At 44.2% G+C, this 21,032-nt stretch overlaps 1 protein-coding gene across 2 annotated transcripts in view; it reads left to right on the top strand.

The window, feature by feature from the left end:
* EXOC6B (exocyst complex component 6B) overlaps positions 1-21,032 on the top strand; it is a 1,319,737-nt gene that overhangs the window by 154,493 nt on the left and 1,144,212 nt on the right. For both annotated transcript variants that reach the window (XM_069205590.1, XM_069205592.1), the window contains exon 6: positions 16,043-16,247. In XM_069205590.1, coding sequence (XP_069061691.1) covers positions 16,043-16,247 — 205 coding nt within the window. The remainder of the gene's footprint in view (positions 1-16,042; positions 16,248-21,032) is intronic.

Here is a 21,032-nt window from a genome sequence, read left to right as displayed (position 1 = left end):
CATCGAGCATCTACCCAAGGAACTACAAAAGAGGGCAAAGCAGGTGGTTGAGGAAGGACAGAACATATCAAATAACCAGATACGATCCTCTATGGACGCAGCAGACACAGCTGCAAGAACAATTAATACATCTGTGACCATTAGAAGGCCCGCATGGCTAAGAACGTCTGGGTTCAAACCAGAGATACAGCAGGCAGTGCTCAATATGCCATTCAACGAAAAACATCTGTTCGGACCAGAAGTGGACACGGCAATCGAAAAACTGAAAAAAGACACTGACACTGCTAAAGCCATGGGCGCACTCTACTCCCCGCAGAGCAGAGGAACCTACAGCACCTTCCGCAAGACACCCTTTAGAGGGGGGTTTCGGGGTCAGGCCACCCAAGCCAGCACCTCGCAGGCAACACCGTCCAGCTACCAGGGACAGTACAGGGGAGGCTTTCGGGGTCAATACAGAGGAGGGCAATTCCCTAGGAATAGAGGAAAATTTCAAAGCCCCAAAACCCCTACAACCAAGCAGTGACTCAGATGTCACTCACCCCCTCCACACAACACCAGTGGGGGGAAGAATAGGTCATTATTACAAAGCATGGGAGGAAATAACTACAGACACTTGGGTCTTAGCAATTATCCAACATGGTTATTGCATAGAATTCCTAAAATTCCCTCCAAACATACCACCAAAAGCACAGAATTTATCAAAACAATATTCCGAACTTCTGGAAATAGAAGTTCAAGCACTATTGCAAAAGAATGCAATCGAATTAGTACCAAACACACAAACAAACACAGGAGTCTATTCACTGTACTTCTTAATACCAAAAAAGGACAAAACACTGAGACCAATCCTAGACCTCAGAATACTGAACACCTACATCAAATCAGACCACTTTCACATGGTCACGCTACAAGAAGTGTTACCATTGCTAAAACTACAGGACTACATGACAACCCTAGACCTCAAAGACGCGTATTTCCATATACCAATACATCCATCGCACAGAAAATACCTACGGTTCATATTCAAAGGAATACATTACCAATTCAAGGTATTGCCTTTTGGTTTAACAACCGCACCAAGAGTCTTTACCAAATGTCTAGCAGTAGTGGCTGCACACATCAGAAGGCAGCAAATACATGTATTCCCGTATCTAGACGACTGGCTAATCAAAACCAATTCACTAACAAAGTGCTTACACCACACAAATCAAATCATACAAACCCTCTACAAACTAGGTTTCACCGTCAACTTTGCAAAATCCAACATTTTGCCGTGCAAGGTACAACAGTACCTGGGAGCCATAATAAACACAACAAAAGGAGTAGCCACTCCAAGTCCACAAAGAATTCAAAATTTCTACAAGATCATACAACGCATGTATCCAACACAAACAATACAAGCAAAGATGATATTACAACTCCTAGGCATGATGTCCTCATGCATAGCCATTGTCCCGAACGCAAGACTACACATGAGGCCCTTGCAACAGTGCCTAGCATCACAATGGTCACAAGCACAGGGTCACCTTCTAGATCTGGTGTTGATAGACCGCCAAACTTACCTCTCGCTTCTATGGTGGAACAGTATAAATTTAAACAAAGGGCGGCCTTTCCAAGACCCAGTGCCACAATACGTAATAACAACAGATGCTTCCATGACAGGGTGGGGAGCACACCTCGATCAACACAGCATACAAGGACAATGGAACGTACATCAAACAAAACTGCATATAAATCACCTAGAAATGCTAGCAGTTTTTCAAGCATTAAGGGCTTTCCAACCAATTATAACTCACAAATACATTCTTGTCAAAACAGACAACATGACAACAATGTATTATCTAAACAAACAAGGGGGGACACACTCAACGCAGTTGAGCCTGCTGGCACAAAAGATATGGCGATGGGCAATTCACAACCACATTCGCCTAATAGCACAGTTTATTCCAGGGATCCAGAATCAACTTGCAGACAATCTCTCTCGAGATCACCAACAGGTCCACGAATGGGAAATTCACCCCCAAATTCTAAACACTTACTTCAGACTCTGGGGAACACCTCAAATAGACTTGTTTGCAACAAAAGAGAACGCAAAATGCCAAAACTTCGCATCCAGATACCCACACAGGCAGTCCCAAGGCAATGCCCTATGGATGAACTGGTCAGGGATATTTGCCTACGCTTTTCCTCCTCTCCCTCTCCTTCCTTATCTGGTAAACAAATTGAGTCAAAACAAACTCAAACTCATATTAATAGCACCAACTTGGGCAAGGCAACCCTGGTACACAACACTGCTAGACCTATCAGTAGTACCCCACATCAAATTGCCCAACTGGCCGGATCTGTTAACACAACACAACCAACAGATCAGACATCCAGATCCAGCATCGCTGAATCTAGCAATCTGGCTCCTGAAATCCTAGAATTCGGACACTTACAACTTACCCAAGAATGTATGGAAGTCCTAAAGCAAGCCAGAAGGCCGTCCACTAGGCACTGCTATGCAAGTAAATGGAAGAGGTTTGTTTGCTACTGCCATCATAATCATATCCAACCTTTACACGCAACTCCAAAGGATGTAGTGGGTTACTTGCTTCACTTACAAAAATCTAACCTAGCCTTCTCTTCCATTAAAATACACCTTGCAGCAATATCTGCATACCTGCAGACCACCTATTCAACTTCCCTATATAGGATACCAGTCATTAAAGCATTCATGGAAGGCCTTAAAAGAATTATACCACCAAGAACACCACCTGTTCCTTCATGGAACTTAAATGTTGTCTTAACAAGACTCATGGGTCCACCTTTTGAACCCATGCACTCTTGCGAAATACAGTTCCTAACCTGGAAGGTTGCATTTCTCATCGCCATTACATCTCTAAGAAGAGTAAGCGAAATTCAGGCGTTTACAATACAAGAACCTTTTATACAACTACACAAAAATAAAGTCGTCCTAAGGACTAATCCTAAATTTTTACCAAAGGTTATTTCACCGTTCCACCTAAATCAAACAGTGGAACTACCAGTGTTCTTCCCACAGCCAGATTCCGTAGCTGAGAGGGCACTACATACGTTAGATGTCAAAAGAGCATTAATGTACTACATTGACAGAACGAAGAACATCAGGAAGACTAAACAACTATTTATTGCATTCCAAAAACCTCATGCAGGAAACCCAATATCAAAACAAGGTATAGCCAGATGGATAGTTAAATGCATCCAAATCTGCTACCTTAAAGCAAAACGACAACTGCCCATTACACCAAGGGCACACTCAACCAGAAAAAAAGGTGCTACCATGGCCTTTCTAGGGAACATCCCAATGCAAGAAATATGTAAGGCAGCCACATGGTCTACGCCACACACGTTCACCAAGCACTACTGTGTAGACGTGCTATCCGCACAGCAAGCCACAGTAGGTCAAGCCGTGTTAAGAACATTATTTCAAACCACTTCCATTCCTACAGGCTGAGCCACCGCTTTTGGGGAGATAACTGCTTACTAGTCTATGCAGAACATGTGTATCTACAGCGACAGATGCCATCGAACTGAAAATGTCACTTACCCAGTGTACATCTGTTCGTGGCATCAGTCGCTGGAGATTCACATGTGCCCACCCGCCTCCCCGGGAGCCTGTAGCAGTTCGGAAGTTAGCTTCAACTTTGTACATTTGTATATATTACTTTCACCTTAAATAGGTACATACTTAGTCACTCCATTGCATGGGCACTATTACTGCAACACAACTCCTACCTCACCCTCTGCGGGGAAAACAATCGAAGATGGAGTCGAAGCCCATGCGCAATGGAGACAGAAGGAGGAGTCACTCGGTCCCGTGACTCGAAAGACTTCTTCGAAGAAAAACAACTTGTAACACTCCGACCCAACACCAGATGGCGAGCTATGCAGAACATGTGAATCTCCAGCGACTGATGCCACGAACAGATGTACACTGGGTAAGTGACATTTTCATTAGGGCACATGCATGAATAACCATAACCTCTCTATACGGAAGTGCCTTGAAGTTCTTATTAGCCTTCGCCGAAACATTCACACATACACCTAAAGCAGCGCACATACACAGAGATGATTACAGGTCTCCAACCTCAGTCCCCGCGAAACATCTGTCCACAGAATCAGTCTCTGTCTGTCTCACTCTCTGCCTATATCTGTCTCTCTCTTTTTCACTCTCTCTTTCTGTCATGGTCTCTGTCTCTCTCAGTCTATTTCTGTCTCAATGTCTCTTTCTTTTCTCTTTGTCTCTCCTGGATGTCTCTGTCTATCTTGCCAGCTCTCTATCTTAGCCTCTTACTATTTAGCTTGGTCTCTGTCTCACTTTGTTCCTAGCTGTTGACACTGTCTCACTTTCTCGTTTCTCTCCTACTTACTCATACATACATGCACCTGGAATCTGAACACACATCCTTAACTGAAGCTGCCAACTCTGGTCCTATGATGCATGTGTCCCACTGACTTTAAGTGATCGGTGGTGAAAATATTTAAACTGTTGTAAGGATCGGATGACACCATTCCAAGCATCTGGCTCGGATCACACTTTACAGGTTTTTGTTGTAAAATAGCTTCTCAGCTGATGCTGCTAAAACATTGAGGCCATTTTTATGACGGGCCGCCGTGGAGGTCGGACAGCTGCCAATGCGGCAGTCCAGCCTCCATATTTTGACCGTGGCAAAAGCGCCACGATCCGACCACCAGTCGACAGCCTGGCGGTGCTGGTGGACTAAATTTGCCAGGGCAGTGAGGCAAGCAGCTCTGCCCTGGGGATTACAACCGCCGTGTCCGCCAGCCTTTGCATGGCGGTTCCGCCGTCATGCAAAGGCTGGCAGAGATGGGGGTCCCTGCACTGCCCATGCGCTTGGCACGTGCAGTGCAGGGGCCCCCATGGACACCCCTGTCACGCTTTTCACAACCTGCAAAGCAGGCTATGCACCTGTCGCAACGCAACATTGCCGCCGGCTCGATTTTGAGCCGACGTCAATGTTGTGGTGAATTTCCCGCTGGGCTAGCAGGCAGAAACTCTGTTTCCACCCGCTGGCCCAGCAGGAAACTTTTAATAGCGCCTGTGGGCGGAAGACCGGACTGGCGGTCTTATGTCCTAAAGAGTTTGGCGGGTGGCGGAGGCCTCTTAATGAGGCCCTAAGTGATGACCCATAGACACATATCAGAAATAGTTACAAATGTTTAGGTAGCTATTCAATTCAGAATCACAGCTCTTCATTCTACTGACGAAATTGCCATGTGCCGGGCTACCTTGCATCTTGAAAGTTCACCGCCGCTTTGCAAATCTATGGAAGTCTGTGATCCTATCATTCCAGGAGACTCACTGGAGTGCATCTCTAAGTTTGTTCAGCTGCTGCACTGTTAATGCTCCTTCTGTGTGCATAATACAGATGGCATATTTTGTCTAACTAGAGGGAGGGGGTGCGTTGGCTCATCCCGTTTATCAGTGGTTAACCTAACATGTACAAAATCAAAAAATAGATTGATTTTCTTTGCTTTGATAAAGACCTGTGGTTGAGAGATAGATATATATATATATATATATATATATATATATATATATATATATATATATGTTCGATGGCATGTGTAGCTGCAGATACACATGCTGTGCACATCCCGCCATCTGGTGTTGGGCTCGGAGTGTTACAAGTTGTTTTTCTTCGAAGAAGTCTTTTCGAGTCACGAGACCGAGGGACTCCTCCCATTTCGACTCCATTGCGCATGGGCGTCGACTCCATCTTAGATTGTTTTTTTTCCGCCATCGGGTTCGGACGTGTTCCTTTTCGCTCCGTGTTTCGGGTCGGAAAGTTAGTTAGAATCTCGGAAAAATCGTCGGTATTGTTTGCGTTCGGTATCGGGTTAGTTACAACAGATCGACACCGAATTGAGAAGAGCTCCGGTGGCCCGTTGGGGTTTTTCGATTCCCGTTGGGGCCTGGTCGGCCCGGCCACGTGTCTCTTCAAGGCTGATGGAACGGACCCCATCCCGCTTCTGTCCAAAATGCCATAACAAGTATCCATATACCGATCAACACCTGGTCTGTAACTTGTGTTTGTCACCAGAACACAAGGAGGATACTTGTGAGGCTTGTCGAGCGTTTCGGTCGAGGAAGACACTCAGGGACCGAAGAGCAAGAAGACTGCATATGGCGTCGGTGCCGACAGGACAAGGGTGTTTCGAGGAGGAGGAAGAAACATTCTCCATCCAGGATTCGGACTCGGAGGAGGTCGAGCCCGAAGAAACACCGAAAACCGTGAGTAAGACGTCGAAACAAAAAACTCACGAAAAGACTGCCAAAGCCCAGGGGACGCACCCACCAACAGGCCATGGCTTAACCCGAAAAGTAGGTGACCGTCCATCGGCACCGAAAAAGGGCGAGCTGGTGTCGAAGTCATCCGACTCCGGTCGAGATACAGGCATGCAGCAATCTCGGGCCCGAGAGAGTGGCTCCGAAAAGATTTGGCACCGAGACAGCGGCACCGAAATTGGTCGCCACCGAGAGGGCACTACGCCGAAAAGCAAAAAGATTTTGTCGGAGCCAAAAAAAGCAGCAGAAAAGGTTTCAGTGCCGAAACATCCGGCCTCCGAACCGAAAATTAGTTCCTATTCAGAGGAACAAGGACTGTCCTCTCAAATGAAGACACACAGATTTGAAGAAGAATTACAGACAATAGAGCCAGATCACACGCAAAGGCGGCTCTTTATTCAGAAAGATACAGGGAAGATCAGCACTCTTCCCCCAATCAGAATGAAACGAAAACTTGCCTTCCAAGACAAGGACAAGGACAAACAGCCACAAGCAAAAGTGGCTAAACAAATAACACCACCACCATCCCCACATCACTCTCCACAACTATCACCGGTAGCCACTCCACCAATGATGCAATCCCCAACACATACGGGGATGAGTCAAGATGACCCTGACGCATGGGACCTTTACGACGCACCAGTGTCAGACAATAGTCCTCAATGCTATCCAGCAAGACCCTCGCCACCTGAGGATAGTACAGGCTACATTCAAGTGGTATGAAGGGCAGCAGCATTTCACAATGTCAGCCTTCACTCAGAACCCATTGAAGATGACTTCCTTTTTAGTACACTGTCGTCTACGCACAGTCAATATCAAAGTCTGCCAATGTTGCCCGGAATGCTAAAACACTCCAAACAAGTGTTTGAAGAGCCTGTCAAAGGGAGAGCCATTACTCCAAGAGTAGATAAAAAATATAAACTGCCACCAACAGACCCAGTGTACATCACACAACAGCTATCACCAGACTCTGTTGTAGTTGGAGCAGCGCGCAAAAGAGCCAACTCTCATACTTCAGGAGACGCGCCACCTCCAGATAAAGAGAGTAGAAAATTTGACGCGGCAGGCAAAAGGGTGGCGGCACAGGCAGCAAACCAGTGGCGTATTGCAAATTCGCAAGCTTTGCTAGCCAGATATGATAGGGCCCATTGGGACGAGATGCAACACCTTATTGAAGACTTGCCAAAGGAGTTTCAAAAAAGAGCGCAGCAAGTGGTCGAAGAGGGACAAAATATCTCCAATAATCAAATTCGATCAGCAATGGATGCTGCAGACACAGCTGCTAGAACTGTCAACACAGCAGTAACGATAAGGAGGCATGCATGGCTGCGTACATCAGGATTTAAACCAGAGATACAGCAAGCTGTGCTGAATATGCCATTCAACGGACAGCAGTTGTTTGGGCCGGAAATGGACACTGCAATTGAAAAACTTAAAAAAGACACTGACACGGCCAAAGCCATGGGTGCGCTCTACTCCCCGCAGAGCAGAGGCACATTTCGAAAAACACAATTTCGAGGGCAAACCACAGAAGCCACAACCTCACAAACAAAGCCCACTTACCAGAGCCAGTATCAGCGGGGAGGTTTTCGGGGACAATATAGAGGAGGACAGTTTCAAAGAAACAGAGGAAAGTTCCAAAGTCCCAAAACTCCTCAAAACAAACAGTGACTTCAAGGTCACAAATCCCCAACACATAACACCTGTGGGGGGGAGACTAACCAAGTTTTACACACATTGGGAGGAAATAACAACAAACACTTGGGTCTTAGCAATTATCCAGCATGGTTATTGCATAGAATTTCTCAAAATCCCTCCAAACGTCCCACCGAAAACACACAATATGTCAAAACAACATATAGATCTTCTAGGACTAGAAGTTCAGGCATTGCTACAAAAAGAAGCAATAGAATTAGTACCAAAAGATCAATTAAACACAGGAGTTTACTCGCTGTACTTCCTGATACCCAAAAAGGACAAGAGCCTGAGACCGATACTAGATCTCAGAACATTAAATACCTACATCAAATCAGACCATTTTCACATGGTTACTCTACAAGACGTAATCCCACTGCTCAAACAACAAGACTACATGACAACACTAGACCTAAAGGATGCATATTTCCATATACCAATACATCCTTCACACAGAAAGTACCTAAGGTTTGTATTCCAAGGGATACATTACCAATTCAAAGTGTTGCCATTCGGAATAACAACTGCGCCAAGTGTTTATAAAAAATGCCTGGCAGTAGTAGCTGCACATATCAGAAGGCAGCAAATACATTGTAGGAAGTTGGCTCTGTATGCACTATTTCAAAGTAAGGAATAGTATGCACAGAGTCCAAGGGTTCCCCTTAGAGGTAAGATAGTGGCAAAAAGAGATAATACTAATGCTCTATTTTGTGGTAGTGTGGTCGAGCAGTAGGCTTATCAAAGGAGTAGTGTTAAGCACTTGTTGTACATACACACAGGCAATAAATGAGGAACACACACTCAGAGGCAAATCCAGCCAATAGGTTTTGTTATAGAAAAATATATTTTCTTAGTTTATTTTAAGAACCACAGGTTCAAATTCTACATGTAATATCTCATTTGAAAGGTATTGCAGGTAAGTACTTCAGGAACTTTAAATCATTACACTAGCATGAATACGTTTTACATAAAACACAATAAGCTGTTTTAAACGTGGACACAGTGCAATTTTCACAGTTCCTGGGGGAGGTAAGTTTTTGTTAGTTTTCACAGGTAAGTAAGTCACTTACAGGTTTCAGTTTTTGGTCCAAGGTAGCCCACCGTTGGGGGTTCAGAGCAACCCCAAAGTTACCACACCAGCAGCCCAGGGCCGGTCAGGTGCAGAGGTCAAAGAGGTGCCCAAAACGCATAGGCTTCAATGGAGAGAAGGGGGTGCCCCGGTTCCGGTCTGCCAGCAGGTAAGTACCCGCGTCTTCGGAGGGCAGACCAGGGGAGTTTTGTAGGGCACCGGGGGGGACACGAGTTCACACAAAAAGTACACCCTCAGCGGCACTGGGGCGGCCGGGTGCAGTGTAGAAACAAGCGTCGGGTTTGCAATGTAAATCAATGAGAGATCAAGGGATCTCTTCAGCGTCGCAGGCAGGCAAGGGGGGGGCTCCTCGGGGTAGCCACCACCTGGGCAAGGGAGAGGGCCTCCTGGGGGTCACTCCTGCACAGGAGTTCCGTTTCTTTAGGTGCTGGGGGCTGCGGGTGCAGAGTTTTTTCCAGCCGTCGGGAAATGGAGTTCAGGCAGTCGCGGTCAGGGGGAGTCTCGGGATTCCCTCTGCAGGCGTCGCTGTGGGGGCTCAGGGGGGACAACTTTGGTTACTCACAGTCGTAGAGTCGCCGGAGGGTCCTCCCTGAAGCGTTGTTTCTCCACCAGTCGAGTCGGGGTCGCCGGGTGCAGTGTTGCAAGTCTCACGCTTCTTGCGGGGAGTTGCAGGGGTCTTTAAAGCTGCTCCTTGAAACAAAGTTGCAGTTCTTTTGGAACAGTGCCGCTGTCCTCGGGAGTTTCTTGGTCTCTTGGAAGTAGGGCAGTCCTCTGAGGATTCAGAGGTCGCTGGTCCTGGAGAAGCGTTGCTGGAGCAGGGTTTTTTAGAAGGCAGGAGACAGGCCGGTAGGACTGGGGCCAAAGCAGTTGGTGTCTTCTTTCTTCTTCTGCAGGGGTTTTCAGCTCAGCAGTCTTCTTCTTCGGTAAGTTGCAGGAATCTAAATTCTTAGGTTCAGGGAAGCCCTTAAATACTAAATTTAAGGGCGTGTTTAGGTCTGGGGGGTTAGTAGCCAATGGCTACTAGCCCTGAGGGTGGGTACACCCTCTTTGTGCCTCCTCCCAAGGGGAGGGGGTCACATCCCTAATCCTATTGGGGAATCCTCCATCTGCAAGATGGAGGATTTCTAAAAGTTAGAGTCACTTCAGCTCAGTACACCTTAGGGGCTGTCCTGACTGGCCAGTGACTCCTCCTTGTTTTTCTCATTATTTTCTCCGGCCTTGCCGCCAAAAGTGGGGGCCGTGGCCGGAGGGGGCGAGCAACTCCACTAGCTGGAGTGTCCTGCGGTGCTGGCACAAAGGGGTGAGCCTTTGAGGCTCACCGCCAGGTGTGGCAGCTCCTGCCTGGGGGAGGTGTTAGCATCTCCACCCAGTGCAGGCTTTGTTACTGGCCTCAGAGTGACAAAGGCACTCTCCCCATGGGGCCAGCAACATGTCTCAGTTGTGGCAGGCTGCTGGAACTCTTCAGCCTACACAGATAGTCGGTTAAGGTTTCAAGGGGCACCTCTAAGGTGCCCTCTGGGGTGTATTTTACAATAAAATGTACACTGGCATCAGTGTACATTTATTGTGCTGAGAAGTTTGATACCAAACTTCCCAGTTTTCAGTGTAGCCATTATGGTGCTGTGGAGTTCGTGCAAAACAGACTCCCAGACCATATACTCTTATGGCTACCCTGCACTTACAATGTCTAAGGTATTGCTTAGACACTGTAGGGGCACAGTGCTCATGCACTGGTGCCCTCACCTATGGTATAGTGCACCCTGCCTTAGGGCTGTAAGGCCTACTAGAGGGGTGACTTATCTATACCTGCATAGGCAGTGAGAGGCTGGCATGGCACCCTGAGGGGAGTGCCATGTCGACTTACTCGTTTTGTTCTCACCAGCACACACAAGCTGGCAAGCAGGGTGTCTGTGCTGAGTGAGGGGTCTCCAGGGTGGCATAAGACATGCTGCAGCCCTTAGAGACCTTCCTTGGCATCAGGGCCCTTGGTACCAGGGGTACCACTTACAAGGGACTTATCTGGATGCCAGGGTGTGCCAATTGTGGAATCAAAAGTACAGGTTAGGGAAAGAACACTGGTGCTGGGGCCTGGTTAGCAGGCCTCAGCACACTTTCAATTCAAAACATAGCATCAGCAAAGGCAAAAAGTCAGGGGGTAACCATGCCAAGGAGGCATTTCCTTACATACATGTGTTCCCATACCTAGACGATTGGTTAATCAAAACCAATACGCTAAAACGGTGTTCACAACACACAAAATATGTCATAGAAACCCTACACAAACTAGGTTTCTCAATCAACTACGCAAAGTCACACCTGCAGCCGTGCCAAACACAGCAATACTTAGGAGCAACAATCAACACAGCAAAAGGGAGTGCTACTCCAAGTCCACAAAGAGTACAAACATTTCACAATGTAATACAAACCTTGTATCCAAAACAAAAAGTACAAGTCAAAATAATACTGAAACTACTAGGCATGATGTCCTCATGCATAGCCATTGTCCCAAATGCAAGGTTACACATGCGGCCCTTACAACAGTGCCTAGCATCACAATGGTCACAAGCACAGGGTCAGCTTCTAGATCTGGTGTTGATAGACCGCCAAACATACATCTCGCTTCAATGGTGGAGCAGTATAAATTTAAACCAAGGGCGGCCTTTCCAAGACCCAGTGCCACAATACGTGATAACAACAGATGCTTCCATGACAGGGTGGCGAGCACACCTCAATCAACACAGCATCCAAAGACAATGGAACGTACAGCAAAAACAGTTACACATAAATCACCTAGAACTGTTAGCGGTATTTCTAGCGCTGAAAGCATTTCAACCCATGATAACCCACAAATACATTCTTGTCAAAACAGACAACATGACAACAATGTACTACCTAAACAAACAAGGAGGGACACACTCAACTCAGTTGTGTCTCCTAACACAGAAAATATGGCATTGGGCTATTCACAACCACATTCGCCTAATAGCACAATTTATTCCAGGAATTCAGAATCAGTTAGCAGACAATCTCTCACGGGATCACCAACAGATCCACGAATGGGAGATTCACCCACAAATACTGAACACTTACTTCCAAATTTGGGGAACACCACAAATAGATCTATTTGCAACGAAGGAAAACTCAAAATGCCAAAACTTCGCATCCAGGTACCCACAACATCAGTCTCAGGGCAATGCGCTATGGATGAACTGGTCAGGGATATTTGCTTACGCTTTTCCCCCTCTCCCACTCCTTCCATATCTAGTAAACAAGTTCAGTCAAAACAAACTCAAACTCATACTAATAGCACCAACATGGGCAAGGCAACCTTGGTACACAACACTACTAGACCTGTCAGTAGTACCTCATGTCAAACTACCAAACAGACCAGATCTGTTAACACAACACAAACAACAGATCAGGCATCCAAATCCAGCATCGCTGAATCTAGCAATTTGGCTCCTGAAATCCTAGAATTCGGACACTTAGACCTCACACAAGAATGTATGGAGGTCCTAAAACAGGCTAGAAAGCCCACCACTAGACACTGCTATGCAAATAAATGGAAAAGATTTGTCTATTACTGCCATAATAATCAAATTCAACCCTTACACGCATCTACAAAAGATATAGTAGGATACTTACTACATTTGCAAAAAGCAAAACTAGCTTTCTCTTCCGTAAAAATACATCTTGCTGGAATTTCAGCTTACCTGCAAATTACGCACTCAACTTCATTATTTAGGATACCAGTCATAAAAGCGTTTATGGAAGGCCTAAAGAGAATTATACCACCAAGAACGCCACCAGTTGCTTCATGGAACCTCAACATTGTCTTAACATGACTCATGGGCCCACCTTTTGAGCCCATGCACTCTTGTGAAATGCAATACTTAACGTGGAAAGTTGCATTTATAATTGCCATCACATCTCTAAGAAGAGTGAGTGAAATTCAAGCGTTTACTATTCAAGAACCATTTATTCAAATACACAAAAATAAAGTTGTTCTACGAACAAATCCCAAATTTTTACCAAAAGTAATCTCACCGTTCCACTTGAATCAAACGGTAGAATTGCCAGTGTTCTTCCCACAGCCAGATTCTGTAGCTGAAAGAGCACTACATACATTAGACATCAAAAGAGCACTAATGTACTACATTGACAGAACAAAACTAATTTGAAAGACAAAACAACTATTTATCGCCTTTCAAAAACCTCATACAGGAAATCCAATTTCAAAACAAGGCATTGCTAGATGGATAGTTAGGTGCATTCAAACCTGCTATCTTAAAGCTAAAAGAGAACTGCCTATTACACCAAAGGCACACTCAACCAGAAAGAAAGGTGCTACCATGGCCTTTCTAGGAAATATTCCAATGAACGAAATATGTAAGGCAGCGACATGGTCTACGCCTCATACATTTACCAAGCACTACTGTGTAGATGCGTTAACTGCACAACAAGCAACAGTAGGTCAAGCTGTACTAAAAACATTATTCCAAACTACTTCAACTCCTACAGGCTGAACCACCGCTTTTGGGGAGATAACTGCTTACTAGTCTATGCACAGCATGTGTTTCTGCAGCTACACATGCCATCGAACGGAAAATGCCACTTACCCAGTCTACATCTGTTCGTGGCATTAGTCGCTGCAGATTCACATGCGCCCACCCGCCTCCCCGGGAGCCTGTAGCCGTTTAGAAGTAGATCTTAAACATTTGTACATTTGTAAATAGATTACTTGAAACTTTATTATGTACATAAGCATTCACTCCATTGCATGGGCACTATTACTAGTATGCACAACTCCTACCTCACCCTCTGCGGGGAAAACAATCTAAGATGGAGTCGACGCCCATGCGCAATGGAGTCGAAATGGGAGGAGTCCCTCGGTCTCGTGACTCGAAAAGACTTCTTCGAAGAAAAACAACTTGTAACACTCCGAGCCCAACACCAGATGGCGGGATGTGCACAGCATGTGAATCTGCAGCGACTAATGCCACGAACAGATGTACACTGGGTAAGTGACATTTTCCATATATATATATATATGTATATATATATATACTAACTAATGCAGTGATTATTAGAACTGCAGTAATGAGTACCACGATGTGCAATTTTTATAGGAGATGCCAATTGTGGACATGTAGGGAGTTTTAATATCTATCATTCTAGCTGTCTTGTAGTTCTGAAGTCAGGTGGCCTGAAGCAATGACTGACTACCTTCCTGTCTCATTAATTTCTTCTGCTGTGCATTGTGTACAGCAGGATTGTTATTTATTGGAAATTAAAATGATGAGAAGGAGCTGCCTTATTTCCAGAGTGACTTTCCTACCACCCAGCCAAGTGAGAAGGATCTCTCACCCTGAGGGTCAGCATATTTAGCTGTCCTGCTGCAGTTGATTTCCCAAAACATTTTAACTGTGCAACCTCCATATCATGTGACTACAGGTGTACGATTTTAGTGTACAGATTGTGGACGTAACACTTTGTAAGTACTTTCTCAGTGTTCTCTTTCTAGAGACCCTGTGAAGTGTATTTCTCCAAACGTGAGGGAGGTATTATTGAAATGTCAATCTTCAAAGCGGTCTGTTGTGAAACCAAGAAACCCACTTTGATTTTTCTCTGTTCTTGATCTGGAAAACTGAGCCATATTAAGGTCCCGAAGATTACTGTAGATATTCAACATTGCTAGAATAACGGTGTGTCCTTGCTACTTGCTGTCTGGGGGTGAATGGTGAGGAGCTGCTTTCAAAGTTATTTATGAAGTATTCATTTGATTACTTGAGAAAATGTAGTTTGTTCCTTTTCACTTTTTTCGACTTTTTTTTAATTAATTCCCTGCCTGGTCCTTGATTCCTCTCATTATGTATTCAAAATGCTCACACTCGAAATGCTGTTAGTATATCTCTATCCATTATATATAATCTCTGTACTTAAACTTCATGCAAACTCTATTTTTCCAACTACCCATCTCAAGGTATAGTCACCATTCTTGTCAAGGTGAATCTTCAAAGATATTAAATTAACCTGAGCTCAACCCTCTTGTAGCTATGGCACAGAGCAGACAGGCTAACTTAGGGCAATTTGTAAAGTACTTCTGCAATACCAACACAGTGATAAAGTCAAACACAAAACAGTAAAAATCTCAAACAAATTAGGAAAATAGAGTAAACTTTAATAAACAGAATGACACCAAAATGAAAAACATCCAATAAGGGGAAACAAAGATATGAAGTTTTAAGTAAAAATAGCGCCCAGAAGCACAAAGTGCCAATGATAGCAGTTTAACTTTGACCAAGCTGCAGCATGAGTCAGATACACCAACCAGGTCCGTCCTGGACAAAGATTTTACTTTTGTACTTCAGTCCTCAAAGTCCTAAACTATCTTAGGAAAACACTTCTGAAGCCCTCTAGGACATCAGGGTAGGTACATAGAGACTCACAGGCTGTCAAGCAGACGTCACACAGCAGGTCCAGGTCCAATTACCACTGGTCTGCCAGGCAGTTGCAGGAAAATGCCTTTTGTACCTTTTTGCTGTAGAAAGGAATCATTCTACTGTGAAGGACCCCTGGGAATCTTGTGCAGGAGTGCTATTCATTCTGTAGTCCTCTAAGCAATTCTGTTCTATTCTCTGGCAAACTTCATATGTTTTGCCTGTTTAGGAATCTTTTAGATTCCTGGTCATGGAGGCTAATAAATAAGATGGTACTAGAAGCTAAATCAATTAAAATAATTTTGGGGTTGGATGCCAAAGAGCTCTGCTCTGGAAGAAGTGGATGTATTTGTTCCTTTACATAAGCAAACAAGATCACTCCCCGTTAAGCACTTGTAAGTAAGTGGAGGAATGTTGCGGATAATAGTGTGATACATATTGCATGAATGTTCTATTGATTCCAAACAGCAGACTCTTTGCTTCCAGATACTACCCTGCCTTGAAGTCCCTGGAGCACCTGGAGCACACACACCTGCCGCAGGTCAGCCATTATCGCTTCTGCAAGATGATGGTGGACAACATCCCAAAGCTGCGAGAAGAGATCAAGGACATTTCCATGTCGGACCTTAAAGACTTCCTGGAGAGTATCCGAAAGCACTCAGACAAAATCGGGGAGACTGCGATGAAGCAGGTAGGAAACCAGTTAACAGTCCTACTTTTATGGCCTTCCCTGGCCTCCTTCTCTAGTGTGCACGTTTTATCTATCCTCCAGGAACTGTAGAAGCAAAGGGTTATTATTTCTGGGAGTGTCTGTAGAATTTAAACATTTTATGCATTGCTGTTTCTTTGTGTGCTGGTTACCTTCCCTGTTAATGTGAAGTAACGTGTTGGGGGTTATAGTGTTGTGTAATCATGGTTTCCATATGTTGGCGAGTGCAAACATATATTAGTACTTCAGTTACCATAAGACTTGAACAGTTTAGTATCTGAGCAAATATGTTACACAGCATTGGCGTAACTGTGAAGTAAGTGGATAACAACTATGCTTGACGGTCTTAAATGATGCGCGTGTACATTTGACATGATCCTTACATATGCACTTCTGAGTACTCTCTACATGTCATTCGAAGTTTTGATGCATGTTATCCGATTAGGTTTATGTTCAAGAAGACCTTACCAGTTGTTCACTGCTAACTCCTAACCATGTTTACATCTTTGGTAATTCATTCACAGACCAGAAACCAAAGGCTATCATTTATTCATACCCTACAGTTGCAGAACCTTGCATGGTTTCAGCTCCCTGATCCTTTTTAGAACAAACTTTGGCGACCACCTAGGGTCTTACACAATTATCTCTATGTGCACCAACTGGGGTGTTTAAATTCAGCTTCTTTATTCAGTTTTTAGATAAATTGGTTGGTGTGTACATGCAGATACCCCCAGTGGACTTTTCTGTTTGTTTCTATTTTTGAGTGTGTGGATGGCTTGGTTGATGCAGTCCCAACAGTAGTAATAAATGGAATAATGGACTCAGCGGATCTGTACGAACAATACATGGCTTTCTGTTTTTTCATGTTAAGTTGTTTTCACAAAAGTATATAAACATGAATAGTGCCCAAGGCGTTAGTAAACTTACAGTAAGTAGGCCTTGTGAATATTGCCCAAATGGTTTATTTTGGCACATGAAGCAGGGTTTCAAGTCTGTTACACTTTACTGTGGCAATAACATGACAGATAATATTGACATATGCACTGTAGGAATCAATTTGTGAATTTGTGTTTTTTAGCATAATTGTTCAGTTGTTCCAAATAACATGTTATTCCACATTTTCACTGGCATGGTATAAGGTTTTGAAAAAAACACAGTTCATGTAAAGTTATAACTTCTTCTACTCTTGACATATTAACATATTTTAAAGAACCCATTGTACTTTACTTAAAAAGTTAAATGTACCTATACAGGCAAGAATTAAAACCAATAAAACAAAAACCCTGGAATTCCATAGTCAGCACAACTGTCCATAATTTGTACACCAGCCATGCAAAGCCATAGCTCTTACGCATGTGACCTCTCCCACAGTGTGATAGATCACATCACAGATAGCATCACTGATCTTACAGAGGACATGATATATGATGATGCTATTATCATTTTCAAAGTGATGACTGTGGACGTAGTAGGATTTCTTTCGGCAAGCGATATTTAATGATGTTGTGATGTCCACTTTTATTTAATGGTATCAATTTTGTCAGATCTGCATCACATTCTGTGTATATCGACCTGCTTTGCTTACTAAAGAAAAGCACACACGCAACTTTTCATGGTGCAGATTCTGCGTAAGGAGCAGGCTGCTGCAATTTAAAAGAGGCAGCAAGGAATATTGCAGATAACAAGAACTTTTATGTGATCTGTGAAAACAAGCACTGGCAAAGTTAATAGGTTTGGCTTTGTCAATGTTTGTTTTGTTTTATCATGGTTTTTGAAAAAAGTCATAGTTGAGGCCGTCCCTTGCCATTATGTTTTTAAAAAAAAGAAAAGGCTAAATGTTGGAAATACTTTTTGCTATTTGTCATAGTGTTCCCTAGCATTGAAGGAAAAAGTACTTTGTTTGGGGATGTGCTCCTTGTGAACTGGCAGATGCTGTCACTCCCAGTGATTTTAGCTAATGGTTGACGTGGGCTGACCCACTGCGCCCTACTGTACTGGGTGGAAGAGAAACGTGAATGACACAACAGACAAATGACTGAAGAGGGCTGATTGAAAGCCCCTTTGAGCAAATAGCTCATAATCCAAATACTTATATGTATGTGGGGTATGAGCTTATTCTTGTGTGCAGTGCTTTCAAACCCTACACTCTGTAAAATCTGTAGGCACTATTGCCGGGTTGATTTTCGTTTCATCAGTTCACAGAAGTTATGTCATCCTTATAGGAACTCAGAGCTCATTTCCTCCCAGAATATACTTTTGAAACGTCCCTAGCGCAGTCAGCTAGGCTCGTGTGTGAGTCGTAACAGGAGGCGCTGCATTTTTTCTGTACCTCACTCCATAAAACATTGTACAACGGACCAATGTCAAGTTTTTATAAGGAAACAAATGGGGACTGACAAAAATTGTCCCCACATCTTGTCAAGAACTGTCCAAATCTCGATGGAGGTGATTGCTGTGCGTCTAGTTCTCATCAAAGATTTGGGGCCTAATTATGAGTTTGGCAGTCCCACCTTGGGACCGCCAAAGTCGCGGGGAGCCCGCAAACCCCCCTGACCAAGCGTATTACAATGTTCTCTCCGGCCTGATCACTGGAACATTGTAATACACGTTCCCGCCGGGCTGACTGATGGGGTCAGTGGTACAATATTGGCATTGGTTCCTCCAGGGAAGCGCCACCCTGGCTGAGTACAACTCAGACTGCCATCACCCTGGCGGGAACAGTGGTCTCCTGTTGGGTCCGCACAGCAGATTTGTATGGTGGCGGTCTGACTACCACAGTTGCGGCGGTTCGACTGTCACCACGAGGCCCTTAATGTTATGTGAATTGGTCTCATTAGGTTCATAATCCCCAAATTGTGTTGGCTTAAGAGACTGTGCAGACGGAAAGGAGATAGGCTTAATCCTCAGTGCAGGAGACTAAACCTACAGGCAAGAGACAGTGCCTGTAGAGATTTTATTTGTTACCCTTTGTGCGGGGAGGAATACCCGCAAAGTAGTGGTGGGGTCTTCCTTACGGTTTACAGAATGTTTTTTATCTAAAGGCTGAAAGTATGATGGTGATGTGAAGAGACAGGCTGTAATGCTTACGCTGGATGGCACATGCTCTTGTTTATTTTTCTGATAGGTTTCTTTTTATATATTAAAATGGAAGATTAGTCTTTCGGGGGTTAGGGGCTAGAACATAAGAGTCTCTTCTGGTGCAAAAGTTCCTGAATACGGGGATCTGTTGAAGATAAGCTTCACAACATTCCTCTGAGCCTGTAGCACTGAAACGTCTTAGTCTGGCCTTAAAATAAATAAACTTAGTACAACTGAGGAGAATGGAGGCTAAAGTGACATAGTTCCTTCAATTCAGTTGCAATAACTTTCAGGCTGCCCTGTCTAAAGTAGCTATATTTCTCACAGTTTTAGAGTGGAAGGCCTATCTAGACCCTGTTCAGATAATCAAGGCAGGCCAAAACAAGAGCAAATATTGCTGTTAGTCTTCAAGGAGTGGAAAAGCAAGGAAATACCTTTACAATTCAGCTAAATGGGAAATAGCCCTTATTTCACGAGAGAAATATCTAGACCTCTTGATGAATCATTGTGGGAAGTTTGCGATGCACTGGAGGTGGGGAGCATGAACCTAGAACTGGTGGCGAGAGAGACATCTATTTGCTTTGCATGGGCATCTCCTACAAGAAATTTCTATTTGGCTTCAAATGAACTTTTGCCACTTGTTAGCAAATCAATGGCAGTATAAACACCACCTGGTGGTAGCTAGAAGTTGGTGTAATAGTGAAAAATGAGAGGTCAGTGGAAGGAAATTGACATTTACATAGTGGTAAAGAAGACAAAGCCTGAGATAGTCCACATGTTGGTGGCAAATGGAATGGAAATAGAAAAGGGAAGTGTTACAGAGAACAACCTTCAGCCAATCAAGAGCCAGCTTTTTCTATCCCAGTTTCTGAGAAGATTGCGTAGTAGGTCAGCAGTAGTAAATAGCAGGGGTGCCCCAGTTGAACCCTGGCTGAGCTTCACAGGGACCGTCCCAAGGAGACGCAACCACAGGTGGTTGAAGCAGCAGATATTGTCAACTGTGTTGAACGGGGACTAAATTGATGAACTAAAATACTAAAGTGGTATCCTGGTCGCTTTCACAGCGGAAGTTCTTTCAAACGCAGAAACTGTGGATCCCAAGCCTTTGGCCGAGTGGATTGAGACTTGGGCTTGATCGACTGATGTGTTCTCAATAAATTCCTAGAACTCTGTTCTATGCACGCTGAAGCCTTTATTCTTGTGGATTGCCTCTTTACAAAGAAAACTGTTGTTGTTTTTTGGGGAGAAGGGCGGTTTCACCGTTGCTCACTTTTATTTTAAATATTTTAGTCTGGACTTAAAATGCAAGCCAGGCCTATTGGCTTTATCAGTGCTTGTTATTTTTTTCTATCTTTTAGGAAGTAGGCATTAATCTGCGATGCAGCCTGTACAACTTTCTCTATTGTAGCGCAGTGGTGTTTCTGCTTTTCCCGTTTTGTGGTGAATTGAGATATTTTTGTCATAACATTTTGCTCTGATAGCTGGCTGTGCACTAGGGGCAGTAGCCTGCTGAATGTTTCTGCTCTCCACGGTGGTCTGTTTTTCAAGGACGTTCAGGACGTTCTGTGGTTGCAGCAGGTACGTTGACTGTGTTCTTCTTGGACCTTCCTGTGTTTTTTTTACTACGTTTGTACCTCTTTTTAAAAGAGATGAAGTCGGAAGCTTTCTGATTAGATAAAAATATATTAA

Source organism: Pleurodeles waltl, chromosome 1_2 (genome assembly GCF_031143425.1).
Source record: "Pleurodeles waltl isolate 20211129_DDA chromosome 1_2, aPleWal1.hap1.20221129, whole genome shotgun sequence".
In the NCBI taxonomy this organism is placed as follows: Eukaryota; Metazoa; Chordata; class Amphibia; order Caudata; family Salamandridae; genus Pleurodeles; species Pleurodeles waltl.
Note: the sequence above shows the minus strand (reverse complement) of the source record. Positions and strands in the feature narration are given on the sequence as shown.